Source organism: Nematostella vectensis, chromosome 1 (genome assembly GCF_932526225.1).
Source record: "Nematostella vectensis chromosome 1, jaNemVect1.1, whole genome shotgun sequence".
Taxonomy (NCBI): domain Eukaryota; kingdom Metazoa; phylum Cnidaria; class Anthozoa; order Actiniaria; family Edwardsiidae; genus Nematostella; species Nematostella vectensis.
The window spans coordinates 7379736-7398109 of record NC_064034.1 but is presented as its reverse complement, the minus strand read 5'-3'; the positions used below and the strand labels follow the sequence as shown (position 1 = coordinate 7398109).

General features: G+C 36.7%; 2 protein-coding genes across 4 annotated transcripts; one reads left to right on the top strand and one right to left on the bottom strand.

Moving 5' to 3' along the window:
• Positions 1-995: 995 nt before the first annotated feature.
• Positions 996-17816, top strand: LOC5519012 (nuclear transcription factor Y subunit beta). Of its 3 annotated transcripts, none has more exons than XM_032363951.2 (9): positions 996-1148; positions 1451-1843; positions 6704-6771; positions 7115-7180; positions 7558-7625; positions 8220-8349; positions 8759-8846; positions 15396-15469; positions 15898-17816. In XM_032363951.2, the coding sequence occupies exons 2-9, from the start codon at positions 1471-1473 to the stop codon at positions 15922-15924; spliced, it is 894 nt and encodes a 297-aa protein (XP_032219842.1). In that variant the 5' UTR covers positions 996-1148; positions 1451-1470; the 3' UTR covers positions 15925-17816. The 3 variants fall into 3 exon arrangements, with proteins under 3 accessions (XP_032219842.1, XP_032219843.1, XP_001638931.2); XM_032363952.2 differs by lacking the exon at positions 996-1148 and adding an exon at positions 1174-1351; XM_001638881.3 differs by lacking the exons at positions 996-1148; positions 1451-1843 and adding an exon at positions 3732-4088.
• LOC116603023 lies at positions 10963-12579 on the bottom strand. Its single transcript, XM_032363949.2, has one exon. The coding sequence runs from the start codon at positions 12417-12419 to the stop codon at positions 11238-11240; it is 1182 nt and encodes a 393-aa protein (XP_032219840.1). The 5' UTR covers positions 12420-12579; the 3' UTR covers positions 10963-11237.
• Positions 17817-18374: the final 558 nt, after the last annotated feature.

Below are 18374 nucleotides of genomic sequence, written 5' to 3'. Positions count from 1 at the left end.
AGAGGCTGCGAGAAATTCGCGAAGAGTTCGGGAGCGAGGTGTTCGAGGTGCTCGGCAAATAATGAACGATGCATAAATGTCGAACTCCACGCTTCGTTCATACTTTGCCGAGCATTTGCGGGCCGCTTGTTGCATAGCTTTTCAGGCTAAAAATCGTCGCTTGGCTGTTCTAAATAATCGTGGAAGTGTTTTAAAGCCAGAAACTTGTTATTTAGGCTAAAAATCGAGAAAACTGCAGACAGCCGTGCAGCTAGGTTTTTTTCCTCCTTTACCGGAAGCCGTGCAAGTAGATACAGCGATAATTTTACCTTTTCCAAGGAGTTTTGAGGGGAAAATAATTATTACAGAAAACTGCTTGACGTGAAACAGGTAACGGGTAAAAATACCCGAAGAAATCGATTTTGGTCCGAGTTTTGAGTTGCTTAGGGCTCGATGGTCATTTTTAGTTTCATCAACTAAACTGTGATAATAAAACATGCAGCTCTAATAAAACTTTGGTAAGCGTGGCGTTGTGTTGTTGTGATTTTTTTTTCTGAAAATAAGAAGGCTCAGAATAGGAAAGTAAATTTAACAAATTTGTCTTTTTTTTTAATTGACGGAGTGTTGAACGGACGAATATTACTATTATAGAAAAGGAAAGATGACTTGAGCCGTATGCGCCTCGTGCATAATTAATAACATGTTGGGAAATGGTTCAAGCCTTTATCGATATGTTGAGCTTCACAGAACCGCAAAAACTCGTTGTCTTTTTACTAGATGAAAAAAAGATAACATTCGACTCATTTTTACTTAAAAATTATTCATTGAGGCAAGAAATATTCCGTATCCTTTATCCCATTTTATTGAGACAAAAGAAAAAGCCAGCTGTTAAATATTCACTGCTCTGAATTTAATTGAATTTCAGGCGGCGTTCCAATTGGCTAATATAAACAAAATAACATTTTTATAGCTTGTGATTGGTTGAAAATGACAAACTTGAAGGATGATTGACGTATGAAGTATGTGCGTGCAAGCTGTGTATTCCAGCTCGTTTGTGAGTGGTGAAGAAGAGTGTCGAGCAGCCAGTGGCGTTCGATTTACAACTCGCGTTTTCGTTGGCTGTTCCAACTCAAACGAAACACCGGTTAGCCAACTAAAAATCGAGAAAGGTTTGTTTTACCTTCACGCCCTCCACCAATTGCAACTTAGCTCAAGAGATCTTGTTCTTTGGGGAAATTTAGGCGGGCATTTATGCGTTTATCCGGTTCGCTCTTTTATATTTACTTCACTAAGTTGATCAAGCGGCAAACGCCATTGAAGCTTTTCGCTTTTCTCGCTTTAAAACCCTGTTTGAGTCGCTGTTTTTCGCTATGTAGGTGCCTTGATTCACCATTCATCGACTAGAAGAAGAAGTTAATTTAAAAGTTAATCAATAGTATAACTATTTTCTATTCCTTTTTGAAATGTCTAGGAGTCTGATTGTTTGCCGACATGGAATCGGCCGTAGAGGAAAGAGAGGCAGAAAGGCTGAATACGAGCGTCCAAGACACACAGGGACCTAATTTCGCGCCAACTGCATTGCCCATTTACACCCAAGCTGGACCAGTGGCCAATGGCACTGAAGTAGCGATAGGTACTGTACCACAAGTGATAGAAAGTCATCCAGAGCAAAGCGATGGGAATCAAGGCGGGCTGAGCATTTCTAGCGCGACCGCAGTACAAGTCGCAGTGGCTGTGTCTTCAGGGGATGGAGTGAGAGCTGAAGATGGTGGTGGCGGCCTTGTCACCGCTATACCGGCGGAATATGGACTCGCAGCTGGTTTAGCACCACAATACGTGATACAACATGACAGCCCAGCGGATGGTAAGATACTTATTTTATTTTGTGAATGTAATTTTATTGGCATTAGCAAAATTGAGGTCTGTATCACAAATTTATTATGGTTTATTCTAATTGGTCAGCTACCAATTAGATATAAGGAGTACATCCCTACTAGGAAAATAATTTTACTCATTATTGTATTTATTTTTTATTGATGTGGAACCCTGCTTTAAGGGAACTATTTAGATTTGAATGAGTATAAATTTGTTATGACTAATCCAGTCCATGCTCCACACAAAGGGTACATTCAGTGCAAGGGGTGGGCACAAAGGGTACATTCAGTGCAAGGGGTGGGCACAAAGGGTACATTCAGTGCAAGGGGTGGGCACAAAGGGTACATTCAGTGCAAGGGGTGGGCACAAAGGGTACATTCAGTGCAAGGGGTGGGCACAAAGGGTACATTCAGTGCAAGGGGTGGGCACAAATGGTACATTCAGTGCAAGGGGTGGGCACAAAGGGTGAATTGCACCCCTGGACTACAAAAGAAATGTTCTTTTTATATTGAAGAATCACCAAATCTTAAACTTTTTGTAATGGTGTCTTTTTTTAATACCCCTTGGCAAATTCTCTATGCCCATCTCTCAATTGTTTATACCCTAACAAATAGTTGCAATGTCATCTGGCCCTAGTAGGTAAGACTTAAATGCACAGTGAGTGGGGAAAGGCCCTATGATTGTCAGGTGTTGCTCAATCACAATGTAGTGAAGAAGACTTAAGAAGCCATTTTTGTCATTGCTTTTCTTTTTGCACTGAGATATCATTTTGCTACCACAAGGGAAGAATCTATTATCTTTTAAATATCCCAGGCAGATGAGTAAAAGAACCATGAGCCATTCATCAGACTAGCTGTTGCCTCCTGTTAGGGGTAATGTTGAGTAAACCCTGGTATTCTGAGGATGTAGCTCCTTTTTACTCTGTGTAATTGTATTCATAAACTTGTCTACTATTAGAGTCATGTATAGTGATGGTTACTGTATCTATTTGTAAACATACCCTACCTCATGGTAAGGACAAAGGACCCCCGGTCAACTATGGTCTGTTTCACATTCTGATAAAAAAACATGAATTATATAAATGTTCCTCATGGAATGGGATTTAACAATAATCATGAATCACACACAGGTTGTGAATTTTCATGGGGAAATTTTGTTGGAATGGATAAGAGAAATGGAAAAAATTTTCCTGAAGTAAAGGTCCAATATTTTTGCAACATACATTTATAATCCCTATAGCACTCACTATTTTGTGCTTTCAATTTGAAACTTCTGCACAGGTACAGTAACCTTAGTAACCTCAGTTACCTTATTTGAGAGTTTGCTGTGGTTTGCGCTCCCCTTCCCCCATTATGCCCCCCTAGGGAGTAGGTAGACAGTGTTCTTGTTTCACTTTAAATCAAAGAAAGCTGGTGAATGGAGTGTTTCCTTTTTTTTTACATCCCAAAATTCTTTTGTAAGTTTTATGTGATGTATCAAAGTGACAAATCAAAATTGAATATAAGTTCTATGTAAGTTCTATGTTGATAATCTGTTAACCCATCTTTCTTTATATACCCACAAAGGGAATCTTATTATAATATTATAGTTTCAATGAAATTGCATATTCCACTTTGATTTAGCAACAGCTTGGATAAAAAACTGATTTAGTTTTTTCTACCTGAGCTTATAAATTTTTGATTACCCCCCATTAATGCTCAGCATAGAGCATTAATATTTAACTATCATTTGTTTTGCTACACTAGTTGAAAACTGTTATCAGCTAAACCATAGGAAAAATATCACCTTATTCTTTATTTTTCAAGATTTATCCATAGACAAAAATTATTTTTATAGACAAATATTATTTTCAGGTTACTTTTGTCCAACCAATGTTTTCTTGAATATATGCCTGTGTGTCGTTTTCTAACCAGCCATGCTCAATAATGCATGGGGCAGTTGAAGATAAAGAGTGGTCCATTGCTCCAACATAAATTTTCAACAGATTGGCCAATCAGAAGTCCTTTTTTCATTGTCCTAATAAAAGCTTATCATTAAAAACATACTCTAACAAGGGGCCCCTGAAAGAATTATCCACTAATTAGGCAGCCATTTATTAGGAGTTCTAGGCTATATGAAGATTATACACATGACAAGAGACATGAATATGAACATGGGATATGGAATGCAATATCCTCCACTGGGCTATGATACTGGGTTTATTCCTCAATTCAACCAGCTTTCATTCCCAAAAGGTTGGTTGACACAGTTTGTTGGAGTTTTAGAGAATAGTGGAATTTATTGAAGAAGCTAGATTTAGAAGGTGCTTAGGGTTTCTTTATGATTGGCTGGGGTTATAGATGAGTTTGTCTGGCCTACCAATAGTCCCTGTAAAGTTTTTATACTTCCAATCATTGTTAATAGCTTCTTGTTCTTTAAGATTGACAATATAAAAGGATTCCACCCCTTTGGCCCAATAGAAAGATAAATTTTCTAACTTTTCCAATCAAAGCAATGAAATCCCCAATAAAAGGAAGTTAAAATCATTTTGTTCTTTCAGCCTATGAAATATCTCTGCTCTAAGTTGATTTAGACTGCTTTCTCCCCTTGTGAGGGTATTATTTGTGATGTTTCAATCTAAATCACTTATCCACCAAAATCTACAGAGTTCATAGGAAAATACCCTTAGAAATGTTATATATGAAGTGCTGTTAATTCCTTACAGAATGATATAAAAGTTGTAACTAGTATGATAACATACTTCCTCTTAGTGAATTTCTATCCTCCAGTAACTTGTCAGAATTATAAATCACTTAGAATTCACATGTAGTTGAATTTTTAGGAGAAATTATCTATGTATTTTTCTAGGCATATGTTCAGGGAACTTTTTATATAATGGTAGACTTTGTGTAAAATGATATTTGTTGCCTTCAACCTATTTTTACCTATTTTTATGTTTTGATTCAGAAAATAAAAGTGCTGGAGCGGTAGCATAAAATTTTCACTATGCCAGAGTCCAAATTAATTAGTTAAGCTACGGATCTAAAGTTTTTATCTGCGTGCCAGAAATAATTATTTAGAAAACACTATGTTTTGTTAAGTTTATTTTCATTACCCATTGCATAAACACTTAAAGTAAATGGTAGTTGAAATGTTAAACATTGTTTTTTTATTGCATGACACTTGTGTTGATTGCCTCCCTAGTGTCCAATTGCAATTATTTTTAACCATTTTAAAAATTGTTTCTTCTACTGACAGCATATTTAGAATTAGAGTCCTTAGTTTTTATCTTAAGATAGCTTGGTGATATGGTAGGTACCATATCACCAGGCTAGATTTGAACACAGTTTACCTGAGAAAAAACATACAAAAAGGGATCCTATGTACCCTACATTTTTTTTTTTCATTGTTTAGGAGGCACACATTTCTAATATAATTTTTTTGTGGCTTTAATTTATTACACATGTTTGAGCAAACCTTGATTTTACAGTATTACCTCTCCATTGTCTCATTGTCTTCATCCAAATAGAGAAGAGAAGTACAAGTAAGAAGTTGTAGTTTTGGGAATGTTAACTCAAAACACATTCCTGCTTACTTTGAAATCTCTAGCTGACATCTTTTATCAAGTCAGCAGGATTACCTATATGATTGACTTATCATAATGAAATGCCATCCGAGGAAAGGTTTGCCCAGGAGGCTTAGACCATATCTTTTGATTGAACTCTCAGTGTACCACTGCAGTATTAATCAGTTTGACACATCAAACATTAAAAACACCCTCTCAATGTACAGTAGCCTGAATAACTGAGCAGAATATTTCTCCTGCTAAAACCAACTGGCAATCAAGATCATTTGGGAGCTGGCAGAAATATCACGAAATTTTTATATAACATATCTAAAATTGTTATCGGATCTCAAAATCTAAGTGATTTGTACAATGTTAAATGTGAGGCTACTGTAAATTCTGTGTTCTCTTTTAGGGTTTGTGTTTGGATGCTCCATAGAATCCTTGTGTTTTTTTTCCAGGGGAGGTCACTCTGTAGAGGCCGCCCACATGTGAGGTTTGGGCTGTGGTTGGTTGCCCTTTAGAGTTTGCCCACTGCCCTGTATTAGCCTGTCCACATGTAAATGTTTAGGCTGTGTTGGGTTTCTCTGTAGAGTCAGTCCTTTTTAAAAGGTTTGGTTTGTGGTTGTTTTTGAGAGAGGGTAGCTCTGTAGAGTCAGTCCACATGTTAAGGTTTGGTTTGTGGTTGTTTTTCAGAGAGGGTCGCTCTGTAGAGTCAGTCCACATGTTAAGGTCTAGTTTGTGGTTGTTTTAAAGAGGAGATCACTCTATTAAGCCTTCAGCATGTCAGAATAGGTCAGGATGAAGAGAGGATACTGATCACAAATTATAGATCTATTTTTCAGGCGTTCATGGACAATTTTAAATTGTACATTATAAGAAAAGCACCAAGTTGAAAATCGTGAATCATGGCACTAAAAATCATAGATCATGAATTTATTGACCATGAAATTTTTGTGATTGCAATTGGTTAAATTGTACAGCATCAGAAAATGACAAAGTTGAAAATCGAGAATCATGGCAGTAAAAATCATGGATAATGAATGAGGCAGCTATCATGAATCACAGCCTTCAGTTTCACCATTTTCACAAATCACAATCCTAAATTTTAACTGATCACTAACCATGAAATAGCTCTTCACCTTTACTGTACACATAAGGTTTGGGAAGGTTGTGGTTGTTTTCTAGAGGAGGTCACTTTTTAGAGTCTTTCCACATCTAAGGTTTCTGTTGTGGTTGTTTTCTAGAAGAGTTAATCTTTATAGTCCATCCACATCTAAGGTTTCTGTTGTGGTTGTTTTCTAGAAGAGGGAGCAGTAGGGGATTTAGATGGAGACGATAAGGAATCAAGAGAAGAAGTTTTAAGAGAACAGGTTAGTTAAGGTGCATGACTAGCCTCTGAAAAAGGTTGAAAACTTTTGTCACGGAAGGATTATGTGTACGTGTATGTGTATGTGTACCCCTATGGTTGCCTAGATTACATCAGAAAATGGTCTTTATTTCCTGCTAAATGCCTATCATAAACATAGGTTGTCAGAAATGGCATGAAGACATTGTGATATATTTTTTTACCTGATATGCATCCATTTTCTACAGAATTACACTTATGTGTTTTAAGTAGGTATTGATTGTTTTGATTCGAGAGAAAAGGTGATGTAAAAAAGTCCAACTGCTGTATTCACTTTACTTATATTTATTACATCTTTTTTATTTCAGGATCGTTTTCTTCCCATTGCAAATGTGGCTAGGATAATGAAAAAATCAATACCTAAGACTGGCAAGGTTTGTACCTACTGTTTAACTTATGCTACCAAAAGGCCAAAGATACTGTACAGTACTTAAAAACAAGTGATACAGTACCTAAAATGCTGTGTTACTTAATAAAAGTGCTAGTTTTCTCCTAGTTTTTATTGCAGGCATTCATATTTTAGAGGGAACTTGTTACTTATTCACTGATAGGCTACTCTTTTGAATATTTGTACAATTAATTTCAGCTATTTACAGTGCAAGAAAATGACAAAATTCTCAACAAAACATGCATGTTTGAAAAAAAATTGTTAGGAAAGAAATTTTCCGGTGAATGAATACAAAATGCATTACTGTGATTGCTTTATAGGTCTATTGTGTAAATAGTTATCAAACATCTGTTAAATCCACAGATTGCTAAAGACGCCAAGGAATGTGTACAAGAGTGTGTATCAGAATTTATTAGCTTCATAACTAGCGAGTATCCTTTGCATTATTACTGTACTTTAATCATCATAATTATTATTATTATTCAGCAATTTGAATAGCAAATTGTTACATCACAAAGCATCAGTTAATTATTATAACTGGCTGTCAGTGATGATGATAATAATAATAATAATAATAATAATAATAATAATAATAATAATAATAATAATAATAATAATAATAATAATAATAATAATAATAATAATAATAATAATTATTTATTTAAACACAGTAGGAATTACAGCATAGCTGATTTGGTTGCGTAAACAGCGGTTAGTAAACCAAAATGTTAATCCCAATTAGGACAAGAAATTCACTAAATATGATCAAGAATTTAAAGTTTACAGTACTAGTTAACTAATACAGTTAACTTTGTAGAGCTCTGGGAATATCAAGGCTAAGGTTTGTTGCGTCACCAAATTCTTTGTCTGATCTAGAGGTGATACTTAAATTGGACGTCAGATCTAACGGTGCAGTGGTGATTGATGACATAGATCTAGAGCTGCTAAATGAAATACATAACTGATATTGAAAAAAAAAACCTGCCTTTACACTGTATGCTGAGAATCCTTGACCAAATCTCCAGAGCAAGTGAGCGGTGCCACCAGGAAAAGAGAAAGACAATCAATGGTGAAGATATATTGTTTGCAATGCAAACACTCGGCTTTGATAACTACGTTGAACCACTCAAACTCTACTTGCAGAAGTACAGAGAGGTTTGTATAGCACTGTACCATATTAGGAATAAAGTAATCAATTAAGTAAATTTCAAAAGGGGCTGGCAGAATCCCCCTCCCTCCACTCCTTAAAAACAGTGTGTAACATGCTACATTGGCCACTATTTTAGTTAGAGTGGTTTTGAAGATCCTGTGCAACAAAATGTTATTGTTAACGTATAATAGTCAAGCCAGTACTAAATAAACTAAATAGTATTTCACAGGTTTTTGAAAACCACTCTATTTGGGAAATATTGTAAGTATGCAACAAAAATATCTACTATCTGACTGACATGGTCTTGATTAATGCTGAACATCCGGAAATATTGTATTCCACAGGTTTTTTCACAGTCTGTTTTGTAGGTTCCTGAAAAAAGCTCTAAAGCTAGGCATTTATTTTTATTTCTAGTCAATAAAAGGTGACAAGTCATTATCATCAACAACAGAGGGAAGACAGGAAATGGAGGATGAGGAGCATGTACAACAGTTCCAAGTCGGTGAGTCTCGCAGCCAGTTATGTACACTCATCTACAGCTCCACCCACTACTGAGCGCGCACATAAGCTGGTTTGACAGCTCAGCAGCACAACCAGGCCATATCTAGTTGTACATTTTCACCCCATCTTTTCAGTAGCTAGCACCATCAATAAGTATAATATTGTAAATGATGATGCTTCATATATATTTTGAATGCTATTGCTTCATATATATATATATAATATATATAGCATTCAAAATATATATGAAGCAAAATCATTCACAATATTATACTCATTGATGGTGCTAGCTACTGAAAAGATGATACTACTTAAGCTTCATGTATATTGTGTATACTCATGCTTCATGTATATTGTGTGTACTCATGCTTCATGTATTATATTGTGTATACTCATGCTTCATGTATATTCTGAATACTCATGCTTCATATATATTCTGAATACTCATGCTTCATATATATTCTGAATACTCATGCTTCATATATATATTGTGTATACTCATGCTTCATGTATATTGTGTATACTCCTCATGCTTCATGTATATTGTGTATACTCCTCATGCTTCATGTATATTGTGTATACTCCTCATGCTTCATGTATATTCTGTATACTCCTCATGCTTCATGTATATTGTGAATACTCCTCATGCTTCATGTATATTGTGTATACTCATCCTTCATGTATATTGTGTATACTCATCCTTCATGTATATTGTGTATACTCATGCTTCATGTATATTGTGTATACTCCTCATGCTTCATGTATATTGTGTATACTCCTCATGCTTCATGTATATTGTGTATACTCATGCTTCATGTATATTGTGTATACTTATGCTTCATGTATATTGTGTATACTCCTCATGCTTCATGTATATTGTGTATACTCCTCATGCTTCATGTACAGTACCGCTCACGAACATAGGGACAACGTTCGCGAAATTCGCGAACATATAGACTGTTCGCGAACAGATGCAAAATAAACGGTTTGACGAACGGTAACGTGTGATCCAGGGCTTAATAACAGCTGGAACAGCGAGAAGCCATTTATTTGACAAAGACTTGTATTAGACAAAGAATTAGTTTGGGGAATGAATGCCGATCGCTTGATATTCCTTGAAGATTTTCGAATGTGTGTTAACTGCTAGCGAATACTTTTAAACAGCGGGAAGCCATTTATTTGACAAAGCAAAGACTTGTACTAAACACGGGAGAATTAGTTTGAGGAGGGAATGCCGATCGCTTGATATTCTTCGAAGATTGTCGAATGTGTGTTAACTGCTAGCGAATACTTTGAAAAGCGGGAAGCCATTTATTTGACAAAGCAAAGACTTGTACTAAACACGGGAGAATTAGTTTGAGGAGGGAATACTACGGAGCCCGGGAAGGGACATTTGAAAAACCTACTGCAATTTTATTTCGTGCGGTATACTTTTCGCGTCGTGAGGACTAGTTTTCAATTTTGCGTGTCTTTTTTTTTCGTGAGTTTATTATTTTTTTTCGTGAGTTTTAATTTTTTTCGTGAGTTTTATTTTTTTCGTGAGTTTTATTTTTTTCGTGAGTTTTATTTTTTTTGTTAGTTTTATTTTTTTCGTGAGTTTTAATTTTTTGTGAGAGTGTTAACACTTTATTTTCATTTGCATGAATATTAAAAATCAGCAAGCGTAGTGGGCCTACAAGATATTGTTCTGGATTGAATCGTAATTAGAAAGTTTCACGTTCGCCGTCTGAATTCTTTATGAGCGCAATTAGGAGACAGGCTAAGGGAAAAGGTAAAAAGAGGTACCCTCAGGCTAGACCCAATTCAGGGAGGGTTGGGGGGTGGGGGTTGACAGCAGCCTACCACCTAGAATTAGAAAAAATATATTAAATATTTTGAATAGCTCTTAGTTATGAAACTAAATTCGACGAGAACCACATCAAACAATTCCCATCATTTTATCTAATGCTCTCAGATTTTACACAGCACTTTTAGAAAAAAAAGTAAGGTGTTCAAAATCAGAGGGGGTGTGGGGTATCAGACGGTGACCGTCACCTCCTTCATCCAAATTGCAAGTGTTTTAATCTGCTCCCTAATATGCTTCGTTCCACACAGAATTTTAAGAAACAAACGCTGCGTTTCCATGTGGTAACAACATTTATTTTAGTAAGAACAAAATCGCGTTAAGCTTGTCTTACATTTTTCCTAACACAATCAGAACCGCGTGTAAAAACTTTTGGGTTCAACTGGAACGCAAATACCGACAAAATGTAATGGAATATCTTCTATCAGTAAAACGAAGTGGCCTACTTAAGTGAAGAAAGAATAGTCTATTTCCATAGGCTGCGGTAACAATGTACAACAAATTACTCGCGTCTGTGCGGAATGATTTAAACTGGAAAACAGCAGAAAGTTACATTATTCTTTCAATCTCGTGGATAAGAGTAAGATACAAAGCTCGTGCATCATTGCCATTTTCTGGCATTCTTAATCCTTCTTCCCTCATGATCAGTTCAGCAAGTTCAGTAAAGTCGGGTGATGAATTTTGGGGCAAATCATGGCAGCAAAGTTCTCTGGCAACATCTAAATCATCGGCGTCAACATTAAATCTGCATTCTTGACCTCCAGTCATCTCGGGATAGTGGTAAAGAAAGCAGGGTCGACCAGGAGGGGAAATGTTGCTTCTTGTTGAGGGTCGAATACGATGGATATTCCACCGTCTTGCTACACTTTGAAGTTCGCGTTGGAGCACTCCCATGTAACAAAACTTTAGACACTCTACGTGTACAGCATCCGCGTCACAAAAAAGACCCCTGTCTCTTAAATCCTTGAAATGTTGTATCCACCACTCAGATGAGCCCTTTCTTAATTGTCCCCACCACGCCTCGATCCTCTGATTAGAAACCGATCGTCCATAAAGGAAACTTTTTTCTCCTGACCAACTATCTTCGGCCTCATCCTGTAAAAAGCGCTGAATAGCAGCTACTCTGCCATTCTCAGTACCCATATCTCCACGGACAATTCTTGCCGTCCCTCCTACACTTTCAACACAGTCAAGAAAATAACTTGCTACGACACCCGGATGGTTATTCGTACGTCCAACTTCTAGCCACATGATTCTTCTCGAGTAACCGTCGATGCAGCCATGTATACAAAATCCGTAAGGTTTAAGCTTATCGTAACCATCCAGGTGCCAAAAGAAGTTGGCCCCTTTAGCATGATACTGCCGTCGTCGAAGTCTGTTTCTCGAGCGTCTCTCAACGCCATCCGGATCTAATATGAGTAACGCGTTCCTCACAAATTCTTTGCTAACAGACAGGTGATGGTCAACTATTAGTTTCTGCCACATAGTTCGGTACCCGACAATGCTACCGCTTCCTTTAAGCTCGTCCTCAATTGTTTTTATTATGTCGTCGAAGTCACTGAAACGCCGTCTTCCGAGGCTTTGCTTTGCTAAAATTCTTTTAATCTGTCTTTCGCTAAGCTGAATTCCATGGTCAAACAGCAAGCAACTAGAAATCTCCTTGCAGCTGAAGCCCATATGAAAATATTCCTTTATAAAACCGTCGCGGAGATTTCTCAGTGCAGCAGCCATGTTGCGCGTTTACGTCTATATAATGCTTTTTTCCACCTATCACCTGACCCACAACGTGACCTACAACAGAAACTCGCTAAAAAATTAAAACTCATAAAAAATATTTAAACTCACGAAAAAAAAAATAGACTCACGAAAAAAATTAAAACTCACGAAAAAAATAAAACTCACGAAAAAAAATAAAACTCACGAAAAAAATAAAACTCACGAAAAAAATAAAACTCACGAAAAAAATTAAAACCCACGAAAAAAAATAAAACTCACGAAAAAAATTAAAACTCACGAAAAAAAATAAAACTCACGAAAAAAAATTAAAACTCACGAAAAAAAATAAAACTCACGAAAAAAAATAAAACTCACGAAAAAAAATTAAAACTCACGAAAAAAAATAATAAACTCACGAAAAAAAAAAAGACACGCAAAATTGAAAACTAGTCCTCACGACGCGAAAAGTATACCGCACGAAATAAAATTGCAGTAGGTTTTTCAAATGTCCCTTCCCGGGCTCCGTAGAATACCGATCGCTTGATTTTCTTCTAAGATTTTCGAAATGTGTCAGAAAACTGCTAGCGTAGACTTAATAACAGCAGAAAGCCATTATTTGACAAAGACATGCAATAAACACAGGAGAATTAGTTTGAGGAAGGAACGCCGATCGATCGCTTGATATTATTCGAAGATTTTCGAAATGTGTGAAACCTGCTAGCGAAGACTTAATAACAGCGGGAAGCCATTTATTTGACAAAGACATGTAATAAACACATGAGAAATAGTTTGAGGAGGGAATGCCGATCTCTTGATATTCTTCGAAGATTGTCGAATGTGTGTTTAATGCTAGCGAATACTTTGAAAAGCGGGAAGCCAATTATTTGACAAAGCAAAGACTTGTACTAAACACGGGAGAATTAGTTTGAGGAGGGAATGCTGATCGCTTGATTTTCTTCGAAGATTTTCGAAATGTGTGAAAACTGCTAGCGTAGACTTAATAACAGCGGGAAGCCATTATTTGACAAAGACATGCAATAAACACAGGAGAATTAGTTTGAGGAAGGAACGCCGATCGATCGCTTGATATTATGGCTTTCCGATGTTCAAAATTCTTCGCTAGCAGTTTTCACACATTTCGAAAATCTTCGAAGGATATCAAGCGATCGGCATTCCTTCTCCCGTGTTTATTACAAGTATTTGTCAAATAGAATTTCAAAATTCTTCGCTAGCAGTTTTCACACATTCGAAAATCATCGAAGAATATCAAGCGATCGGCATTCCTTCCCCAAATTAATTATCCCGTGTGTAATACAAGTATTTGTTAAATAAATGGCTTCCCGCTGTTCAAAAGTATTCGCTAGCAGTTGTCACATTCGACAATCTTCGAAGAATATCGACATTCCTTTATTCTTCGAGGCAAGCTTTTCAGAATAAACTAACTAACTTTTTTGCCTGTGTCTGCCCTCGTAAACCCACGGTCGAATCCTTCGCATGCTTTGGCTTTCATCCGCCATCTTTATCGTCTTTATTTCTCAAACTTGTAAGTGTCTTGTCTTGATCGTCTACAAATAATTGAACTGAAGGCATATCAGACTATAACTGAATTTGTTGTTTCTGATTTTAACGATAACCATAGCTCTCAGCTGACTTTTACACGAACAATTTATTTGAATCGCTCGCAGAACTCCTGTATGTATTTTAAGTGAGTATCAGTACTGTAAGTCTTCGGTTACACGGTACGAGTTCCCGTTTGTCAATCGGTTTGTCCCGGTCTGTTCGCGAACACTGTGTTCGCGAACATCAGCTGTTCGCGAACGTTGTTCGCGAATTTCGCGAACGTTGTTCGTGAATTTCGCGAACAATTTCGCGAACATATGTCCACATGTTCGAGAGCGGTACTGTATATTGTGTATACTCCTCATGCTTCATGTATATTGTGTATACTCCTCATGCTTCATGTATATTGTGTATACTCATGCTTCATGTATATTGTGTATACTCATGCTTCATGTATATTGTGTATACTCATGCTTCATGTATATTGTGTATACTCATGCTTCATGTATATTGTGTATACTCATGCTTCATGTATATTGTGAATACTCATGCTTCATGTATATTGTGTATACTCCTCATGCTTCATGTATATTGTGTATACTCCTCATGCTTCATGTATATTGTGTATACTCCTCATGCTTCATGTATATTGTGTATACTCATGCTTCATGTATATTGTGTATACTCATGCTTCATGTATATTGTGTATACTCATGCTTCATGTATATTGTGTATACTCATGCTTCATGTATATTGTGAATACTCATGCTTCATGTATATTGTGTATACTCCTCATGCTTCATGTATATTGTGTATACTACTCATGCTTCGTGTATATTGTGTATACTCATGCTTCATGTATATTGTGTATACTCATGCTTCATGTATATTGTGTATACTCATGCTTCATGTATATTGTGTATACTCATGCTTCATGTATATTGTGAATACTCATGCTTCATGTATATTGTGTATACTCATGCTTCATGTATATTGTGTATACTCATGCTTCATGTATATTGTGTATACTCATGCTTCATGTATATTGTGTATACTCCTCATGCTTCATGTATATTGTGTATACTCCTCATGCTTCATGTATATTGTGTATACTCCTCATGCTTCATGTATATTGTGAATACTCCTCATGCTTCATGTATATTGTGAATACTCCTCATGCTTCATGTATATTGTGAATACTCCTCATGCTTCATGTATATTGTGTATACTCCTCATGCTTCATGTATATTGTGTATACTCCTCATGCTTCATGTATATTGTGTATACTCATGCTTCATGTATATTGTGTATACTCATGCTTCATGTATATTGTGAATACTCCTCATGCTTCATGTATATTGTGTATACTCCTCATGCTTCGTGTATATTGTGTATACTACTCATGCTTCGTGTATATTTTGTGCTCCTCAGGTCACATGCACCCTACCATGATAACATCTGATCAAACTCCGACCACAATTTACAGCACACAATACCAGACGGCAGTAAGTACAGTCATTCCTTTACTAGATTAAACTCATGTACACCAGCCTCTTTTTTGTTACTGTTTGGAATATTCCTAATTCCAAAGTTTTCAAATAAGCCCCCTTCCTTCCCCTTAAATGCACATCAAATGTAACAAAACGTAACATAAGCAACACATACTGTAACATTTCATTTGCCCCGAGGGAGCTTATTAGAGCTTTTAGGGTAACCATATTTTACAATTGATGTCATATATTCTAGTAATGATATCTTATGAGCTCATCTCGTTTAAACGAGCCAATAAAAACGTTGTGGAAAAAGTCCTTCTTGGCAATACTTAGTGTAATTAAACAAAAAGATTTCTCGTTGCTTCATTTTAAAAATTTAAAAATTTCTTCTGACTGTACAACTCTGTATGTTTACATATTATTATTATTTTTTTTTCTAGATGCCCCAGCAGCTACACTTCCAGTAGAGGTTAGCGTAGAGAACTTGTAAAAAGTACGGCTGCTTGTACATATTATAAGCTTTAATATTATCTTTATTATATATTACTAACAACCATGCTAAGACATGTTTTTACATCTACGTGTGCTATCTGATCAAAGTTGGTTTTCAGGTCGCAACACACTTTAATTCAATTGTTATTTGTTTGTTTCTTATTAATATTAGTGGATCAAGGGAATGAATAAACATACACACTATTTTAAAAACCAAACCGATACAGGGTTCAAAAAAAAAATTTCAATCTGATAGATTTTGCCGAATTTGTGGATTTTGGTGAAAAAAAGGCCTGAATAAAAAGAGCCGGCAAAGACTAGAAAACAGCCGGCTAGCCGGCCGCTATTTTGAACCCTGGACTAATAGTCCGATCATGACTGGGAACAAAAGAATCTTTCTTATCTTATATTTTGTGGGTTTTTATTTTAGTGGCAAATGCCCTTCAGATTGTCGCGTTAGATTTCATGGACACTTTTTTTTATCCTGTTAGTCGGGTGTCCCTTGCGTTTTTTATGTGATGCTTGTTGTGTTTCACCCCAAAGACAATCATAATCTGATATCAGACTAGATTTGTCGACGGCCTGCCGATGGTAGAGATGGCCCCATAACCCCTCAAGCGCTTTCTGATTATTAAAAAAACATTATGAAAACTTGGACCACTGAAAAGCATTTTGCAGTGCGACGCGTAAGAAAGTTGGCCAATTAAAAATTCCATCGTGCTTTCATGTGCACCGGAACGCCGATGCCAATCAGATAGTATGTTTCTCCCATTGGCTTCCCCGACAAATTGTGGTGGCCACGGTAGCGTGCAGTCGTACAGTCGTATTTTTACAATACGACGAAAAGAGTACAAACATTTCAGTGAAAACCGCAACTCTTCACAGAGCTTAAAACGTTTTATTTTTCGTTTTCGGCTGCTGTCATCCCCAATAGTCCAGTTTCGAGTTCCTTCGTGCCCGGTGGACATAGACACTAAGGACGCATAATCAAACCTCGGTTTGAGGCGAACCGTACGCAAATACCACGAGATCATAAAGAAGTTTTTACATTGTTTTATTCTAAGCTCCAAGGAAGTCACGCTGGTATACGCATACAATTTGTCCTAAACCGGGGCTCGCATTGTATTTATACGTTCTTAGTCTTTCTGTTCAGCGGGAATAGCAGAATTTAAAACTGGCAGCGGCGTAGCCAGGATTTTTAACAGGAGGAGGCCCAGAAGAGACTTTTTCAAGGCATTTTCTCCTGTATTTTAGATAATGTCTCATACATTTACAGTATTTTTGGCTTCTAAAAGGGGGCCCCGGGCCCCCTAGACCACCCCCTGGCTACGCCCCTGACTGGACCGTTAATGTTTTTAGTTAAAAAGCACACATATATCTAAATAGAATAGAAACTACTATCTAGCGTATTGTTTATTCTGGATAAGTTGTAAAAAAAACTTGAAAATATCAGTATTGCTATGATAAGGATTTCGAGTCTTTAATTTATATACAATAGCACTCTTTAACCAATATCCTACTCTTTAACCAATATCATTATCGATACTCATTTTAGAAGTAAATGAGAAATAGCTTAACATTGAAGATTGATGTACATTTATAAAACTCGAGTACAAAAAAGCAAATGGAATAAACGTTAATAATCTTTTCTGTACTCTCATTTCAATCTTCCATGGTATTCCAAGGGACAGCGATAACTACCGTACATGACGTAATAAACGCCCGGGCCGGCCAGGATCAAAATTATAGCCTGCGTAGCAAGCGTTTACCGTGCGACAAAGGCAATGATTTAACGGTGCAAGTATGCGGTAAACGTAAACGAGAATTAGGCCTTGTTATTCCTGAATGCTACACTGCGAGGACAAAACGAAAGAAAATTGCTGACATCCTAAGCAATGGGGTCAGGAACGTTAGAGAGCGGTACCCTCATTTTGGACTTGATATTGAACGATACGCTACTCGCTTACCAGTGTTGATTATGGCAATTAAATTACCATTTATATTTCCAGGGGAGGGGAGGGGGCGTTTATTACAAACTTGTAAGCTTGGGGGGGGGGGGGGGGGGGCGTTCATTAGATCAGAGGCGTTCTTTAGATAGGGGGCGGTTATTAGGTCATTTACGGTAAATTTGACAGGTTGCGAAGTAACATAGTACTGAGTAACTCTAGAACCTAGATAGATTAGCGAAAAATTTAAACACATTTTATGTATTTATTAAATTGCAGTGTGAATTGAACATATTCATTCACCAAATGATGTGATGCAGTTTGAACACGTATGTGTCCTTCAATGTGTGTATACGGGTTGGAACTTTATCAGTGGTAGTAGGAGAAATAGAAAAAGTAGAAAAGGTTTAATAATGTGCATTGTTGGGTAAGGCTTTAAATGTATTAGGAGCAATTTACACTATTAAGAGAAGTAAAGA

Excerpts from the sequence above, each read along its gene's own strand:
- LOC5519012 (XM_032363951.2), top strand. The coding sequence starts at position 1,471 with ATGGAATCGGCCGTAGAGGAAAGAGAGGCAGAAAGGCTGAATACGAGC. Across the intron at positions 7,626-8,219 it reads ATTAGCTTCATAACTAGCGA|AGCAAGTGAGCGGTGCCACC; the intron begins GTATCCTTTGCA and ends CCAAATCTCCAG. Across the intron at positions 8,847-15,395 it reads TGTACAACAGTTCCAAGTCG|GTCACATGCACCCTACCATG; the intron begins GTGAGTCTCGCA and ends TGTGCTCCTCAG.
- LOC116603023 (XM_032363949.2), bottom strand. The coding sequence starts at position 12,419 with ATGGCTGCTGCACTGAGAAATCTCCGCGACGGTTTTATAAAGGAATAT.